Here is a 17,608-nt window from a genome sequence, read left to right as displayed (position 1 = left end):
ATTTTTAAAAAAAAGAATATGGAAAGTTTGGTTGATATGGTATGTATGATTTTGCCAATTAATGTGATCATATTGAAAATCATAATATTTGCAGAGACGATAAAATATATTGGACGAGAATTAGTAGCTTTATGGTAGTTGTATCAAGGAAGAAAAGGACGATGCATGATGCTGGCTCAGTTGCGGTACGGGGTTTGAGGAATCGAATGACGTCATGTCTAAAGCGACGCGGCAACGCTAAGCGTCTGCGTGGGTCGACGGGTGTCTGGGCCAGGATCAATAGCGTGCCAGCAACCAGGTAGTAGGTGTGAGTGTATGTAGGTTTCTGAACGGTGGCAGTCCAGGAGACGAACCTTCCGAGGTAGGACACTTGACGAGTCGAGTACAGTTTCAGTGTCGTACCGGAGAGCGCCATGCCAGTATCATTGCATCACGGAACGCTCATTGCCTAGGATTATCAGCTTCTCCAGGTAAACATATCTTTCATGTTTCTTTTTGTCCCTTCATTTATCTTAAATTAACACTGGGTAATAACTTTGAAAGCTACCAAGAGTATTATATGCAGCAACGATTGGTGGCCACCACCCACAGCCAAACATTCGAAATGGATTAAAATGGATTTAGATCGATTATCATTATTTAAAATAACAGATTTAACCCTGTGTTAATTTATTATATTATTAGCTCTAGCCATACTGATATTAATGATCGAATATATCTGGTCAAATTTCATGGAAAAAGTATAAATCTAAACTGGAATGAACGAAATCAATAATAAAATCAACAAATAAAGTTTATGGTGGGCAATGAAAAGAATAGTATAGACCAATAAAAAGATTGGGAAGAAAAATGAGAATATGGATAGTAGATAGAATAGAGAAATGAGAAAGTTTGTGGTGGGGATTGTGCGTAACACAGATATGGATCCCTCGACTTCTGCATGAAAGTTGGTTACCTAGTTGTTACAAAAACATAGATTGCTTTATTATTACAATTAACGAGTAATTCGTATCTTTCATAATCTTAGCGTCTTAAGATCATAAGCAATTTAGAAAAATATTTAAATTAAGAAAGAAAAGAAAGAAGAAAAATATTGTTTTCTATATATATAAATATCTATCAAATAGAACATAATATTTTTTTGCTTTTTTTATAATCTTTTCTTAAAGCTCGGAGTGAGATGTGTCACGGAAGAAGTTGAGCGTATTTTACTTGATTAAAATTAACGCCAGATGGAGGTGTTTAGCCACGGAGGGAAAGCAATTACTTAAAAACACGTTCGCGTATCGAGGATTTGTTTGATAAAGAAATTTGTTCACTCTTTGCTTAAGCGCTCTCGAGGAACAGAAATACAAACACATTTGTTGTATACATATACGTATATATATCTATACATATAGTTATATATACATGTATACATCCAATGCTGACCTAATTCGTACAGTGTACCGTTCGCAATAATCATTTGCCTTTCGCATATCCTGTTTTCAACTTTCAACTTCTCCCGCGATTTGCGTAATTAAATGGAACGCGTGATACATCATATTATTCAATCGACCGTTCCATTTACTTCCTTCGAGAATCAGAGAATATAACAATATATATATATATATATATATATGTTATATTGCATCGAATTTGTAAATTTATTGAATTTATAAAATATTTCAATTAGAGAAGCTTAGTAATTTATCGCTTCATCACTTCTTTTAATGAAAGGCTATATTTACTACTCGACCAAGATACTTTTAATACTTCGCCTTTGTCAATATTTATTACGAAAGAATAATTATTCATGAAATAATTTTTATCAACAAAAATTACAAAATCGGATATAATTAACAAATAAGGATTTTAATTTTAGCGAATCAAAGATATATAATCTTTTTGGCTGTTTTCTAATTAATGATACTTCAATATATTTTTTAACACGTACTGTTGTTTCTTTTTCAATATGAATATCGGATGATTTACTTTCGATAATAAACGTGCGGTATTTGTGTGCGATTTTATGCGTATTTGAGCAGCGAAAAAAACATGGAACAAGGAAAATAACGTATACAAGGATGATACGATCAGAAAAATAAAGTGCTTCAAATGTATGGTCAGTGGCAGCTTGCAGTAGAATAAGTCAATGTATAATCAAACGTTCACCTAGTAGGATAGATCTGTGGGTAATCAAACAACAGTGAATTTTAGAAATTATCCGGTAAATTTTGTTTTATTTTTTTCTCAACTATTCAATTTCTCTTAATTAATATGTTCTATTTAATATTTTCTTTTGGTATTGATATTGATATTTTGATATTTGACAATTTTTCATATTTCTTTAGATATATAATAATATTACATATTTTTCATTTTTTAAACAAAGTTATAATAAAATACTGTACATAATATGAGACGAAGTTTAAATTATTTTTATTAATTATTCTAATGGCATTAATAATATTTAATGAATGATATTTTTTGAATATTTTGAGAAAGTAAAACAACACAAATTCTGTCTAATAATCATCAATCAAATTTTTAGTTCTTATGTATATATATATATATATATATATATATATATATATATAAATTGGCTTTATTTCAAACAGACAAATTCCTTCATGTTTATTTTCTGCAAAATGATCTTTCTTCTAGTAATAAATGTCAATCATTTGCTATAGTTATTTATAAATTATATATGCTCATGATTTTATGTCATGAAATAAAATTGATCAATTGGCGACATGTATTTTTATTCCATATAAACTTTAATAAAATGAAATATGTACTAATGGATTTTAAATGGCTGATAAATTAAAAATTAATTTGATTAAATTATTATTAAAATTTTAAGAATTTGATAAAAATTCCTATATTCTTCGATTTTTTTCATTATTATTAATTAAATAATCATTTAATTTTGTATTACAGGCTGCCGCAATGTGGCCTGGAGTATTGAAGTTATTGGTGTTATTAACATTCTTGCTACATCCATCAAGGTATGTTATTCAATACTTTTACATATCTTACATATATTGTTACATATTTCTATTCATTGAAACATGATTCTAAAAATACTTATAACTCTTGTAAGCATGAAATTTAAGACCAAGAGAAAGTAAAATAATATTATTTAAATGAATTTTACAAATCTATTTACTAATTCCGTTTTCTTCATCCCATTTTTTTAATCTTTAATTTTCTTATTTTATAATTTAATTTTTCTTTTTTCTTCATATTGGAATTCAATTAAAAGATTGGATATTCAAATATCCAATCTTCAAAAATTTCTTTATCATTTTTTCACTTATTATTATACATGTTTTAAATTCAATTCAATGTATAAAATAAAAATTGATGAGATAAGAATTGATCCAATTTTCATTCATGCATTTTCATTCCTGATTACAGATGTACGCAGGGAAAGGTGAATTACCGGGAAAAGGAGAAAGAAGTGTTAGACAACATTTTAGGAGGATACGACGCGCGTATCCGGCCCAGCGGAGAAAATGCAACAGGTGAATATGGATAAAATCTTTTTTTACGTCCATTATTCCTTCCAGTCTTCCTTACTAAAAAAAAAAAAAAAAAAAAAAGAAAAAAAAAAGAAAAAAACTCACCAATTATACCGACATTATAAAGAAATCGGATACAATTAAGAAGACAATGAAACCTAAATTTAGCTTAAATAAGCTCAAATAATTGGACAAAGGTAATTCGTTTTGTCAGCTGTGATGCTGATAATAACTATCAATGAAATTCCACTATTTTAATATAATTCAGAGTCCTACAATTGGACATCTAATTGGTTCTTTTATTTAAGGAAGAATTGATTAATGCATTTTCTAATCGTCATTAAGTTATCCATGTTGCAACTTACAAAAAGATTTGAAAAGTTAGAACAAGTGTTTGAAACTTTTTGCATATATTCCAATGTGATAAACATATCTTTCTTACATCTACATCTATGTGTAATTTTAACAAGACTAGCGAATATTTGAATTCCAGTCGAGTTACATATACATAAAAAAATTTTATTATTTTTTGCAACGTCTATAAAAAAAATGACATCGCTAGAATTTTATATTCTTTGTTTAAGATTAATTATTCTAAATTTCTAATCTTTATTTCTTTCCTTAAAATTAACTTTGATTTAATTCTTTTTTCCTAACAAAAGATAAAAATTTTCCAAATTAACTGAGAGCTGCACTGTGAGGCACTTATTATTATAACTTATAATTTTGACTAATCAAAAATCCATATTGTCTTAACAAAAATGGATTTTCGCAAAATTTTGTGATACTATTATTAAATAATAATAGTCTGTTCAAAAGTATGAGGATGCTTGCTCTGATTAATTAATCAAATTCTCAAGAATTAATTTAAAATTCTTATTATTTATTATACACACACAATTTTGGATGATAAATCATCATGCACATTACAACGAAACACAGCAAATACAAACACAAGTTCTATAATCATTCACATTAATACAATACATAAGATGAAACAATAAGATGAACATTTTCAAAGAAACCAAATCAAAAAAAAAAAAATGTAATTCTTATCAACAAGTTACAAATTCGAAAACGAAATATTTCTTTAAAAAGGTAAGTGTCCTCATAAGTTCGAACAGTGTAAGACAAACCAATACCGTCAATTCGCACAATTCTTATCATAGGGAGGGTGAAGAGAAAGTAAAATTGAATGAAAACGTATCCACATTCGAGGACACGTATTTATGGGGGTCATTATAGGCTTTACATCCGACGAAGCACGTAAAACGTTTTAAGAAGTAAATCGTGACAAAGAGGAGCAAGGTACTATACATTCGAGGTAACATCCCCCTTTGGCAGTGTGCCGACAAATTGCAGGCGTGCCGAGTTTCGCAGCGGATCGGTGAAAACAAAAATCCAATTGACGACGACACGACTTTTGTTGAAACGATATTTATCGATAGCTAATGGTCAACGACGAGCTGGCACTTTGTCATTTCGTGACAGAGAAACATTTCGCACAACATCACGGATCGGTGTTTGTTACAATCTTATAACACGCGACACACATACGGATGTAATGCGTCTGGCTTTTTGATAGAAACAGACCACTGTATACAACTCTTGAACATTTTGTTCAGCTATCTGAAAAATAACTACGTTCTAGACAAATGAAATTCCATGCACGAGGAACGTAATTGGCATAAACGTTCCTTTCTATTTCTGACAATATGCTCGAGTTAAATAATTGTACGTTCAGATGCGGTCATTGTGCAAAATGGAAGGAAAATTTAGATCGTTATAGCTTTAGACTTGTGCAATAGCGAATAGTTGAGATTTTTCGATTTTTGTGTAACTTTTAGAATATGTTGGAAGATTGTTTTGAATAGCTTTTCTTGTCGTTGCAATTATTGATTTTAATTTAGATTTGTTGATAATATCTATTGGTAGTAAGTATGTTTCAAAGTATTGAAATAGAAAAGGAAATGCGGAGGGATAATGGATGATTGAAAAAATTAATTTATATGATCTAATAAATTAATATTTATTTTTCTTTTATCTTTTGAGTAATAAAGTTTTGTTATTTTTATTTTCGTTTATTTTAACCGTTTAAATATCTTCTGATGAATTCAAACTTTAAAAAGAGGAAAAAAAAATATAAATATAGATTTATTAGATTGGATAAAATATTTTTCTATTTATTCATATAACTCCACATTCTTTTCTAGTCTCTTTCAAAGGCGAAATAATTTTATATTTTTAAGCCTCAAATAGCTATAAAATAATTTCAAAACATTCAAAAACAATTTAGCTTCTTCAGTTTGAATCAATGTAAGATGACGATTGCAATATGATATATTCTCGTATATTTAGTCTTTGCTTATCCAACAAGAGCACAATATCAATTATAATATAATTATAACAGTATATTTATTTCCAAAAAAATCTTAACGCAAGGTAGTGTTCAATAGTGGCAATACACAAAGGTCTTATTGGAAATATTAAAGGATGAAGAAGATGATAGGGTGAAGGAGGAGAAAGAAGGTGAGGGAGGTGGAGGAGGGAAATGATGCTACCTTGCTGAGAAAAAAAGGGATGGTGCCATTTTGGTTGAAAGTGAAGAGTTTTTTTTTCTTTTTTTTATCCTTTTCTCCCTCTTTTTTTACTTTTTAATACAAAGAAGTAAATGAAAACATAGACAAAATATCTCTATTCATATGTTCAACATGCATACTGTAACAACTGTATCTGAAAAAAAATTCTTTGTTGTCGCATTCATTATCATTTTTCCTTTTTTAACATTTAAATATGAATTGTGTATTTATATTGAGAATTTCATCGCGAAATTTCTCCTAGTGATATTTCTTATTTTACTTACCACTTTAATTCTATTCTCTGAAATTTACCACACATGTGATATGTATTAAAATTTCTTATTTTCTTTTTTTTTAAATATCCATTTAATTTTACGTATTATCCATTATTAATTTCATTAACAGTTTCTCACCGATGAAATTTCCCCTATTAATCTTTTCATTTCTGTTCACTCGCAATTTTGAAGGATAAATTTTCCTTATTAAACAAATTCGTCAAATCATTTTGTTCATTCAAATTCCCTCAAATTTTTCCAATCACTTCTCCTTTCATTTCATTTCAGAATTTCCAACGTTAGAGTTTCGGTATAATCTATCGAACCCGTATCCCGAAATTAAGTTCGATTAATCCTAATTACACGCTCGGGACGTGTATTCCATCTCACGGGTCTGTCTACTCTCTGTACAAAACACTCTGTAGAATATTAGACAATGGCATTGAACGCCTCGGAAAATTAGACCACGAATTCCTATTGTTCGATAGGTCAGAGAAAGTATAGTATATCGTCGATAATTACACTCGACTTCGTGTACCGCCTCGAGGTTCATGTTGTCACCAACTTTTTTCTTTTTTTTTTTTTTTTTTTTTTTATTTCCACTCGTTGCATCCCCTTTTCTTTCTTTTTACCATCGGACAGCATATTTATAGGGCAGAGTCTCTTCTTCTTTTTCCTTTTTTTTTTTTTTTTTTTTTTTTGAGGGGGGAGGGACCACGCCAATTTACGACCACACATAAAGATTCTAATTAGAAACTAGGGGAAGAACTGTTTCGTTTCAGATGTAGCTGTGAAAGAAAACTTGTTTACTTGTTAATCATTGTCACACGATTGTTTCTTGTATTACTTGTATCCGAGAAAGGAGGAAAGGATTGAGCATTTGACATGTTGAACTGACACGAACTGGCTTTTATAAATGACAAAGGGGAGTATATGTTAGGAGTTGATGAAAGGAGTTCTAATAAAATGTGATATAATGTTAGTTTTATGTTTAATCCTTATAAATAGGGAAATGAAGGATTTTAATTCAGTTATATGGAAAGGGGAAGATAATTGCTTATATATTTTGAGATATAAGTAAGAGAGAATTTTAATGCAATTAATTAAATTGAATAAATAAATAGAGGGAGATCGCTTCGTGTGTATTTTTAATTCAATTATAAAAAGTGAGGGAAGATAATTGTTTTTTTTTTTAAATTTATACTTTGATATATGAGTAAGGGGAATTAATGAAAGATTAGATAAACATTTTTAGATGTGAAGTTCCTATAATTACACATTTATAATTACACTATAGTATAAGTATAAGTACACTATAGTCACATAATTTACAGGATGTTTCATTCAAATATGAATGAGTAATTTGAACCTTGGAAGATAGAGAGAGAAGAAATATCTAGGATTTTAGAATATCATAAAATGAAATTGTATTTTTTAAAATATTTCTTTAATTATCGATCATCGATCAAAAGCTTTTTCTTTTTATTTCAGTTTAAATTAGTATTCATTTATAAAATATTTTCTAACAAAATCAGCATTGACGGTAGAAATAAAATAAATTATTATTTTCAAAATTTTCATTGTCGCATCAACAAAACAAAAAAATTAACTATTTTTATCTAGGAACAATGATGAAACACCCTGTACACTTTGAAAGTCTTCTATTCTTAATGTGACAACCTAATTACCAAATCTCTTTTGGTCTCTGTGTGTACCTCGTATCGTATTACCCGTCACAGCACTTCACCCCGTAGCTTCCAAACGTATTAGACATTTTGCCTCCCTCATTCCGTGTTAGAGACTTACACGATCTACTTTTTTCTATATCGATATTTCTTACAACAGAGCGTATTCGTTTCCTCGAATAAAAATGAAAGAAGATTAGTCACTTTGATGCGACGTTCCGTTCACACGTGTACCCTCGTGTACTTTTACCAATTTAGCGAGCGTCGACTCTTAATCGAAGAATTAAATTAAAAAAAACCCATAATTCGATGCCTCGTCAATTATCGAATTAAGAAAAATTGCACGAAGAAGAATCTTATTCGAAGAAAAAAAGAAAAAAAAAAAAAAAAAGGAACGATTTTAAGATTTTCGACTATCTAATTTTCTCCCCAATTTTTCTCCCCATTACTTGAACGATCCTTGTTGAGAAAAGAAACCACACTCGTCACTCGTCGATTCTTAATTCGAGAAAAATCGAGAAAGAAAAAGAACAAAAGAAAAAAAAAAAAAACGAAAAACAAATTTCTATAAACGAAAAATATGTTGAAAAATATAAAAATAGAAAAAAAAAAAAAAGACTATTCCACTAGAGTATTGTAAGATGCGAAAAAAAATTTTACTGACTAAAAGGGGGCTGTATTGTTTTTGCCCTTAGATGGGCCGGCCATTGTCCGGGTAAACCTGTTTGTGCGAAGCATTGCGACAATTAGTGACATCAAGATGGTAAGTATACATTAAACCAATCCAAAAATCTTTACAAACGCGGTGCAATGCCATTTCTCTCTTGGCGGGTACTGTTTCCTTATTTTTCTGTTGCTTGCAATAATAAAAGTAGGCGCAATGTAGGTTTTAGAGAGCCTATCGATAATCGATTTAAGATTAAAAAAAAAAAAAAAAAACAAGAGAATGAAAAAAAAAAAAAAAGAAAAGATTTTTTGAACAAGGCCTCAGCACCAACGCGAACAACGGCAACAACAGCAATGGCAGCAGGCTAGCATCTTGTCCCTTCTCCGTTACATATGTTCATTATTGTGTCAATACCATGTCTCGTGCAGTGGTGCCAGATTCAATAAGAATTTTTACGGAAAAAAAAAAAAAAAGAAAAAGAAAAAGAAAAAAGAAAGAATGCCTCGATGGAGAGAATCGTGTGAAAATTTATCAAACGCGAGTAAGATTTTGTGAAGATACTTTGATCGTCGAATGGTAAAAAAAGAACTTTGATAAAAATTTATACGAGCTCTCTCTCGAGTGGAATGCTCTCGTATTAGAATCGTATTAGACGATTGTGTACGATTGATTGAAAATTTGAATCAATCATGCTGCATCAGAAAAGATTTCCTTTCTTCTTTTCTTATTTCTTCTTTATTTTTAATTCCATTTGGATGAGCATTGTGTATTGTATTAATGTGTTATTTCAATTGCAATTTTCGTTCAGTTGATTGAGAATTCTGCTTTTTAAACATTGTTAGTATTTTCTCTATCTTTTCCCTTCCTACCTATATCCTATATAATTTTGTATACAATTTTTCAATAATCGTATTTAATCGATTATTTTCTGAATTTTTGTTTTGTTCATCATTTCGATACATAAGTATTATTTCCTCAAATTTTTCTTCGAAATAAATTATCGTCGAAACGAAAATCTTTTCTGAATATCTTCGATCAATAATTCAAATGTTTTTTTTCAATTAATCACGTAAGACGGTTTCTCTCACGATTCTAGATATCGAGGGTAGACTTCTTCGACAATATTAAAACCTTCGATCTGGGAACACTGTCGCTCAACACTCACCATAGACTCTCCGTTTGTAGACTCTAATTAAAAAAGTCTTGTTTGCTCCCATCGATCTCGTCTAATACTACTTTGTTGATTACCCTCCCCACCTCCCCCTCTACACCCCCCCCCCTTTGTCACGCAACCAGATTAAATACCCTTCTTCTTCTTCTTCTTCTTCTTCTTTTTTTTTTTTTTTTTTTTTTTGTTTTCATATCTAATTGTACAACAACATTGATACTCCTTATAATTTTAGAATTATACTAATCTCACACAAAAACCAATTAGCATCTTTAGCATAGATACAGGCATGTGGCATTTGAATAGCTTCTATGTTCACGTATGTACATACACGTTTATACGCTACATAGGAGCACAGACGTTGCGGAGGGACGAAGAGAAAGGATATTTAAAAAAGTGCGCGCGTGTGTGTGGAGAGAGAGAGAGAGAGAAAGGGGCCAAAGATAGAAGGAGAAAGAGAAAGAATCGAGACAAAGAGATAAAGGAGGGGAAGGGGCAGGAAAATGAAAGAAAAGAAGGGGAGAGAAAGAGAGAGAGAGAGAGAGAGAAATGAAAATAAAGAGAAAAAAAGAGAAAATGGAAAGAATTTATTGGCAGAGTGTTTGGTCTCATAGGTTTTTCCTCGAATTTTTTCTTTTTCTTTTTTTTTTTTTTTTCTCCTCCATCCCTGGTTCTGGTAGTTCCTCATAGTGCTTGATGACTTAGTACACGTTCTGCTATGTTTTTTTATTGCGTTCACGAACAATTGGATACATAATATCCGTTTTTACTTGTTCTATCTTTTCAACGCGTTCAAGATGATGTGAGTATGTACATAAGGGTTGAAATTGAATTATACTCGTGTGTTGAAGGCACGCTGTTTTTTTTTTTTTTTTGAATATTTCTTCAGGATGTAAGATGATGTATCGATCAGGTTCTACGATAGGTGAAATTATTATACATACACGTTTCATATAGTTCTTGTAGTGAACTTGTAGTTACATATCGAGATCGTGATCGAGAATTTACACGTGATTCCCGTGTTTTGAAATTTTTCTGCATGCATTTTCTATCGAGGAGAAATGAATCGTGTCGCCATTCTAAACTTTAATGATAATAGAATAAAAGTTAGAAGTAAGAGAAGATCTCGTCTTTTCTCTCGCAACTGTGAATAATTCTATTTTTCATTTAAAAATATCCATTTTTTCTAAACATAAAGCTAGACTTTTGCTATGGAGCGATAAAGAAGAAAAAAAACGCGTTGAAAAATTTTGATGAAAAATTAATCAAAGTTTGATCGAACTTTCGATCAAGTAGTTTAATTTTCGAATAATCGTGAATTTGTTAGTTACACTCGGTAGCTGTGCGTTTTGCTTTGTGCAAAAGTGCAAGTGAGAGTAAAATTTGCATCGTTCTTATCGCTTTTATTACGAGAATAATAGTAATTGACTGAGCAAATATTTTTCGAAATAAGGATTGTGTTTCGACACTACAGGAACAAAACGTGTCCGACGTCTTGTCCTGGTTCATGTAGGGCGGAATGTTACGCAAACACTCTGTATGGCTCAGGACGATACGTCTGGCTCGTCCAACCAACAGATTTTAAGATAAATTGTCATGCTGTAACATTCAGGGCATCGTTAATCTCAAAATTAAAGATTAATCGTTAGTAAAAGTAAATTTCTAAATGCAAAATATTCCAATTGGAATTATGCAAAATAATTCCAATTTTGTTTACAATATTTTCGAAATTTTTTTAACCAGATTTCCAAATCAAAATTTTCGAAAACTCGTTAAAACTCGTAACAATTATAATATTCAATACTGGGAAATTCATCGATCGATCTCAGTCTTTTATACCGAATATTCATTTCTATTCAATATTCGTACAGACAATTGAATTTATAATTATCACAGTTTTTTTAAATTATCTCAATGAAAAAATTGATTACAAAAGATAAGATAACACACGTATGCTTGTTCAATATACTTCGAAGAATATACTTTTCGAGCATAGGAATCTACAATTTTCCATTATTCTCGATCGACTTGACTTTGAAATTGAATACGATAATTTATGTTGTTGCTTTCTTTTCTTTTTTTTTTTGTTGTTGTAAATTTGCGTTTTTAAAAATTTGTAAATAACATTTATTGTCTATATGTATAAAAACATGCTTATAACATTTTTTAGACTTTCGATATACATATGTACATATACAAGGTGTCATGTGTGAATTCGACCAATTTTTTTTCTATTCTTATTCTTTTTTCTTTTCTTTTCTTTTTTTTTACTTATCTTCTTTCCTTCTTTTCATTCCATTTCATTTTTTTCCAATATAATATAATAAATCGAATAAATCTATGCAATAACGTTCCACTAGTTTGTTCTACGATTGATTAGTTCGATCTCTTTTTTTTTTCTATCCCTGCAATTGTCGTTCGTTCAAAGGAAAGTAATTATGAGGAAAAGAGGTTGGTTAATTAAGATGTTTGATCAATAAGGTTATTCGTCTACCTGACTGTTATACAGAAGAATTAGACTGTCTACAAAAGAATTAGAATATCTGTAATCATTAATTGAATTCATAAAAGTAATTTCATAAAATATTTCTTCTTTTCTTTCTTCCGGTTTAATAAGATTTTACATCATATCATGTGAAAACGTGTTTCAAAGTAATTTTTTAATGTTTCTAAAAAAAGCTCTTGAGCTTAAATAACTTATAATGTGTCGTTTAAAAAAAAAATGACAAAAGTAAATTGATTTAAATAGAAAATTATTAATTATTCGTTCATTTGAATATATTCATTTGAGAGAAATATTCTTGATACATTTTTCTAAAAAAATTAAAGTTTCTCGAATTTTTAAAATCTAAATTTGTATTTATTTTTACATTTACATTCAATTTGAAAGTGTTTCGAAATTCAGAATTTCTGTCATTCTGAAGATCTAGAATTTTCTTTTTTTTTCTTAAAAATTTTTCAAAATCATCGATTTTTCTTTACGTCATCTTTCTTTTTTTTTATATATATTCGAAAAACATACATACATACATACGAATTATTATATATCTCGCGTGTGTATATCGTAATTTATTTCAGCGACCATTCCACCACCCTTTCTCTAAAGGATCTAATTCCTTAAAGGATATATTTAAAGAAACAAAAAAAAAAAAATAATACATTTTATTTCAGGAACTTGAAACGAGTGAAAAAACAGAACGAAAAAGAAAGAAAGAAAAAAAAAAAAAAGAAATTGTATTCTTTATTTCAACAAAAATCGAGAAGCGTTTCTTTTTTTTCTCATTTACAAAACTCTCGATGCGTTTCATATTACTCAACGATTGATTAATTTTATTTATTCTGTTTGCTATGTTAGATGGGCCCGCGGTTGTCCGCGTCAACATATTTGTTCGAAGTATCTCAAAAATAGATGACGTTACTATGGTAAGTTAAAAAAAAAAAAAAAAAAAAAATCAAAAAGAAATCAAATGCCCCGAAAAATCACAAACACACGCCTTATATACACGTTCTTATTATTATATATATACATATATATATATATATTTATTTATACATATGTATATATATATATATATAAATTAAATGTTTTCGTAATTGTATACAATCTGTATGTATTATAAATACGAAGATTGATATTATATTATAACACACATAGAAATCGTCTTTGTTAGTTAGACCTTGGCAATTATTATGGAATTTGATTAATCGTTCGTCGTTCCTTTTTTTTTTTTTTTTTCCAAATATTTTCGCACGAATTCCGATATAGTAGATTCACTTTTCTTCTAAGAGATAACGTTCCCTTCTCCAATTATTCTGTTCTTGTTGAAAAAAAAAAGAAAAAAGAAAAAGAAAATAAAAAAATTAAAAAAAGAGAAAACTTCGCTTCGTGTTTCGCGTGTTTATTATTATACTTTAAATGTGACGAAAAATTGTGAAAAAAAAATGATTAAGCCGAGAAAAAAAAAAAAGTTTTCTTCCTGTACGAAACAAATACGAAGAAAATAAAATTTTAAACTGTTTGATCCTTTTAGTACATCTTTTTTTAGTATGGTCTGACACCGATCTTATACAGTTTTATAGTTTAAAACCCTTTTCAAGATATAATTCTCTTGAGCATTCTCTAAGCAGTATAATCGGATAGCATGTGAATAGATGTTGAACATTTAGCCGGGTCTAGAGCACCGGGAAATCTATATTGATTATAGCCATTCAGAGAATTATAATAGAGTTAGACAAATGAAACGAATAACACTTACTATGTGTTTGTATAATAATACATACATATTAATAAATGTATTATATACACACGTCTTTACTGTTAATCCGCTGCATAACGCTGCTCTTTGTCTGTCAATCAGTCTTGTACAAACCAGAGAAAAGGAGAGGGGAAAAAAAAAAAGAAAAAAGAAAAAAGAAAGAAGAAAAAAAACATACGTACACGTTACACGTTTTCTCTTTACCTCTTTGTGTTGTTTCTCCCTTTTGTACCAGGCTCTCTCGTGCGTATTTAAGGCCCACTATCATAAAATTTTTTTAATTCTACTATTATATACTACTATCTCGTATGTTATATTAAGCAAGCATATGTTTTGTATGCCTAAAAAAAAAAAAACTTGACTTCGTTACGAACAGCACGACGACGAATATTTCGATTGAAAAAGAAGAGAGTTGGAAAGAAAAAAAAAAGGAAATAGCGATGAAAAAGAAAAATTTAAATATCAAAATTTGTTTTCCGTTCGAGTTGAGTGGGTATAATGAAAGATTACTAGAAAATGATAAAGATCTGCGTCGTGCTGCGCGTAATTAAAAAAAAAAAAAAAACAAAAAAGAAAAAGAAAGACCACCTACACCACATACTGTCGCTCACGCTATTGTGTTGTGTAGATGATTTAATGGAACTTGTCGTTTTCTTGACATACACATTCCTTCGTATAATTTTTTTCTTTTTTCTCCTGTGACCACGTGCGAAACCAATACCATGAATTCAAAAAACCAAAAAAATGGCTGTCCACCACTTGATGGACAGACGTATATTATACACAAGTATCGAGAATATATACGACACTTTGTTCGAATTTTATTGTTCGTTCTATTATCCTATTTCGTTATTTTTTATATATATATATATTATATATCGCACACACGATTATATTTTACAATAATGGCCGCTAAGAATTTACTCTTTTAATCCCTTATTGCATAGATCGATTAGATACATTCTTTCTTCCACGCTGCTATTCTAATTTTTTTTAAAATATATCCGCAAAAATATTGTTCCTCGTTTTTCTCGCATCTTTTTATTGTGTTGCAAATCGTTGAAACGCAAAATATGGAATATGCAGATATTTTTTTTTTTTATATCATAAAGAATACAACCACGTTCTTGTTGCCGTATCTTGTTATCCATCTCTTCTTTCCTTAGATCGCCATACTTCTTTTTTCCAAAAATTTGTAAAGAATCCTCGTATTTTGAACATTCCGTTTTCCGCCATTCCGTTAATTTGTAATTCAAGAGATTTCGTTTTTCTACGATTTTTTTTTTTTGTGTCGCTTTTCTTTGCAGGATTTTTTAAACCGATTTGTAATCATTTCACGAACGAAATAGCTCTCCCGAGCTTTTCGATGCACGAGATATCTCTCGCCTGTCTTTTTTATTAGGACGCGAGATAACTCGTCCGACATTGTATCACGAGAGATATTCGTTCTTGTTCTCGCTAAAAATATAGCGGCATCCTTTATTTACCATCCCCGACTCCTTCCCATCCGTGGACGAGATATCTCATAAATTCTGAAAATTAATCAAAATCGCTGGAAATCTTTCTTAAATTGGTAAAAAAAATTAGTATTTCGAATTTTATGCAACATTATGTATCTTAATATTTATATATTCTCGTCTAAAGTAGAGAAGGGATTGATGGACAAACTAACGTAACGTAACAATTGATAAAATGAAACAATTCGAGAATCAGGGTGCAATGGTTTTGTAGAATTTTGCTTTCCGATATAGATAGTCTTTTTTTTTTTTTTTTTTTTTCGTTCAATATCATTATTCTGTTATTTCTGAACTGGCTTTGATCGCATTTTTAATTTAAAACAGCAACACGACACGATTAGATCGGAGACGTTTCAGCTGCTCTTTTTAGTTTCTTTCTACAATAATCGTAAATTGTTTCGACAGATATTTTTTGTAGTTTTTGCTCTGAATTTCATCTTCTACGAATGATATAGCAGTAGAGGTGAATACTTCTTTCCCTTCAAACCTGCGAGATCCGTTCAAATGGTGAGTCATTTATTTTTTTTTTTTTTTTTTTTTTTCTAATTTCTCGCATGTCAATCCTCTTCTCGATTTTTCTACGTAGAACGATTAGTTGTTTATCCTTATATTTCTATATTTATTAAAAAGAGATCGTAATTTTTCTTATTCTTACTCTTATTCCCATCGCATTTCGTATTCACACGCTTTTTTGAAATTTCATCTTCTCTTTCAAATTTTTAGTAGAGTTTCTTCTTTTTTCCTCACTCGTTTTGTATATTTACTTAGACAGAATTTTTTTTTTAAATAATCTATCGAAGATGTAGTTTTTTAAATAATTTATATTCCGTATCTCTTTGAGTATCAACTTTTAATGTATCGTAATCCCTCTCAAGGAAAAAGAAGAAAAGAGAATTTCTAGCACGAATTTGACAAATTCAATTTCGTCGTTCGTTGCAGGGATATATTATAGCAGCGAGGAATTTACGCGGCATTAAATTCATTAAATTCGTTAAATTTATTTTTCAATCTTGATTATTGAAGTTTGACGAAGAGAATTTTTTTTATTAAAAATAGAGAAATAAAAGTATATAATGCAGTAAGGGATTAAACGATGATGGGGCATGCATAGCATGTTGTACGAAAAAATGTGTGTACAATTTTGAACACAATTTATAAAGATATTAAAAAAAAAAAAAAAAAAAAAGAAGAAGAAGAAGAATCGAAATCAGTTCGTTCTACGTGAATGTAATTTATACGAGTCGTACTTGAAATTATCAATTTCTGCAAGATGGCGTCTAAATAAGCTTTTGAAGTATGGAAATTTCGATGAAGAAGAACGATGGTTGATGATCGATAGGAAAATAATCGAAGAAGTAAAATTGTGACAGAGATCTCGTTGAAGGAGCAGGGTACTTTGGAAGTACGATTAAACTTCAATTTTCGTTGAATGATTTTTACAGTGTTTTACAATGTTTTATAAGTTCTCTTACTATATTTTTTCTAGCTTTTCCTTGCTTTTCTTTATTATATTCCTACCTATTTTTTCAATATTATATTGTTGTACAAGCTGAATCACGTACGTACATATTCTTCTCTTCGACACTTTGCCTTATTTTTTTTAATTATAGGAAATAATAACCTTTGATGTGACAAATTTTAGAGGGTGGAACACAATTTGTTCACAAGAATCTCTATCTCGCTTCTTTTTTTTTTTTTTTTTGAATTGATAAAATCGATAAAATTTAAGATTGTATCATCTCGAGAGCTTTTCATGTTATGATATTATGAAAGCAAAGAATGTTGCCATTCTATTAAAAAAGAAGGAAGGGATTTCGAAAATTCGCAATAATCCAAAACAAAGGGATTTTTTCTTCAATTTCATCTAAAGATATCTGCAGAAATTTCAAAGAGAGCATGAACACTTTACGTGCTTCACCCTGTATAAAGAATATTTTACATTTATCTCTGTTTTT

General features: G+C 29.7%; 1 protein-coding gene across 11 annotated transcripts in view; it reads left to right on the top strand.

Annotated features, from left to right (window-relative positions):
* Positions 1 to 192: 192 nt before the first annotated feature.
* Positions 193 to 17,608, top strand: part of GluClalpha (glycine receptor alpha 1) — a 33,291-nt gene continuing 15,875 nt past the window's right edge. For 2 of the 11 annotated variants that reach the window (XM_086908674.1, XM_086908671.1), the window contains exons 1-4: positions 193 to 470; positions 2,923 to 2,990; positions 3,403 to 3,509; positions 8,741 to 8,808. In XM_086908674.1, coding sequence (XP_086764800.1) covers positions 2,932 to 2,990; positions 3,403 to 3,509; positions 8,741 to 8,808 — 234 coding nt within the window. In that variant the 5' untranslated portion in view covers positions 193 to 470; positions 2,923 to 2,931. Of the gene's footprint in view, positions 471 to 2,922; positions 2,991 to 3,402; positions 3,510 to 8,740; positions 8,809 to 13,235; positions 13,304 to 17,608 lie in introns of those variants that run through there. The other 9 variants (XM_086908675.1, XM_086908672.1, XM_086908679.1 and 6 more) reach the window with 6 other exon arrangements.

This window comes from Apis florea, unplaced genomic scaffold, assembly GCF_048593485.1.
Source record: "Apis florea isolate Af1SG1 unplaced genomic scaffold, ASM4859348v1 contig_3081_pilon, whole genome shotgun sequence".
NCBI classification, from domain to species: domain Eukaryota; kingdom Metazoa; phylum Arthropoda; class Insecta; order Hymenoptera; family Apidae; genus Apis; species Apis florea.
Note: the sequence above shows the minus strand (reverse complement) of the source record. Positions and strands in the feature narration are given on the sequence as shown.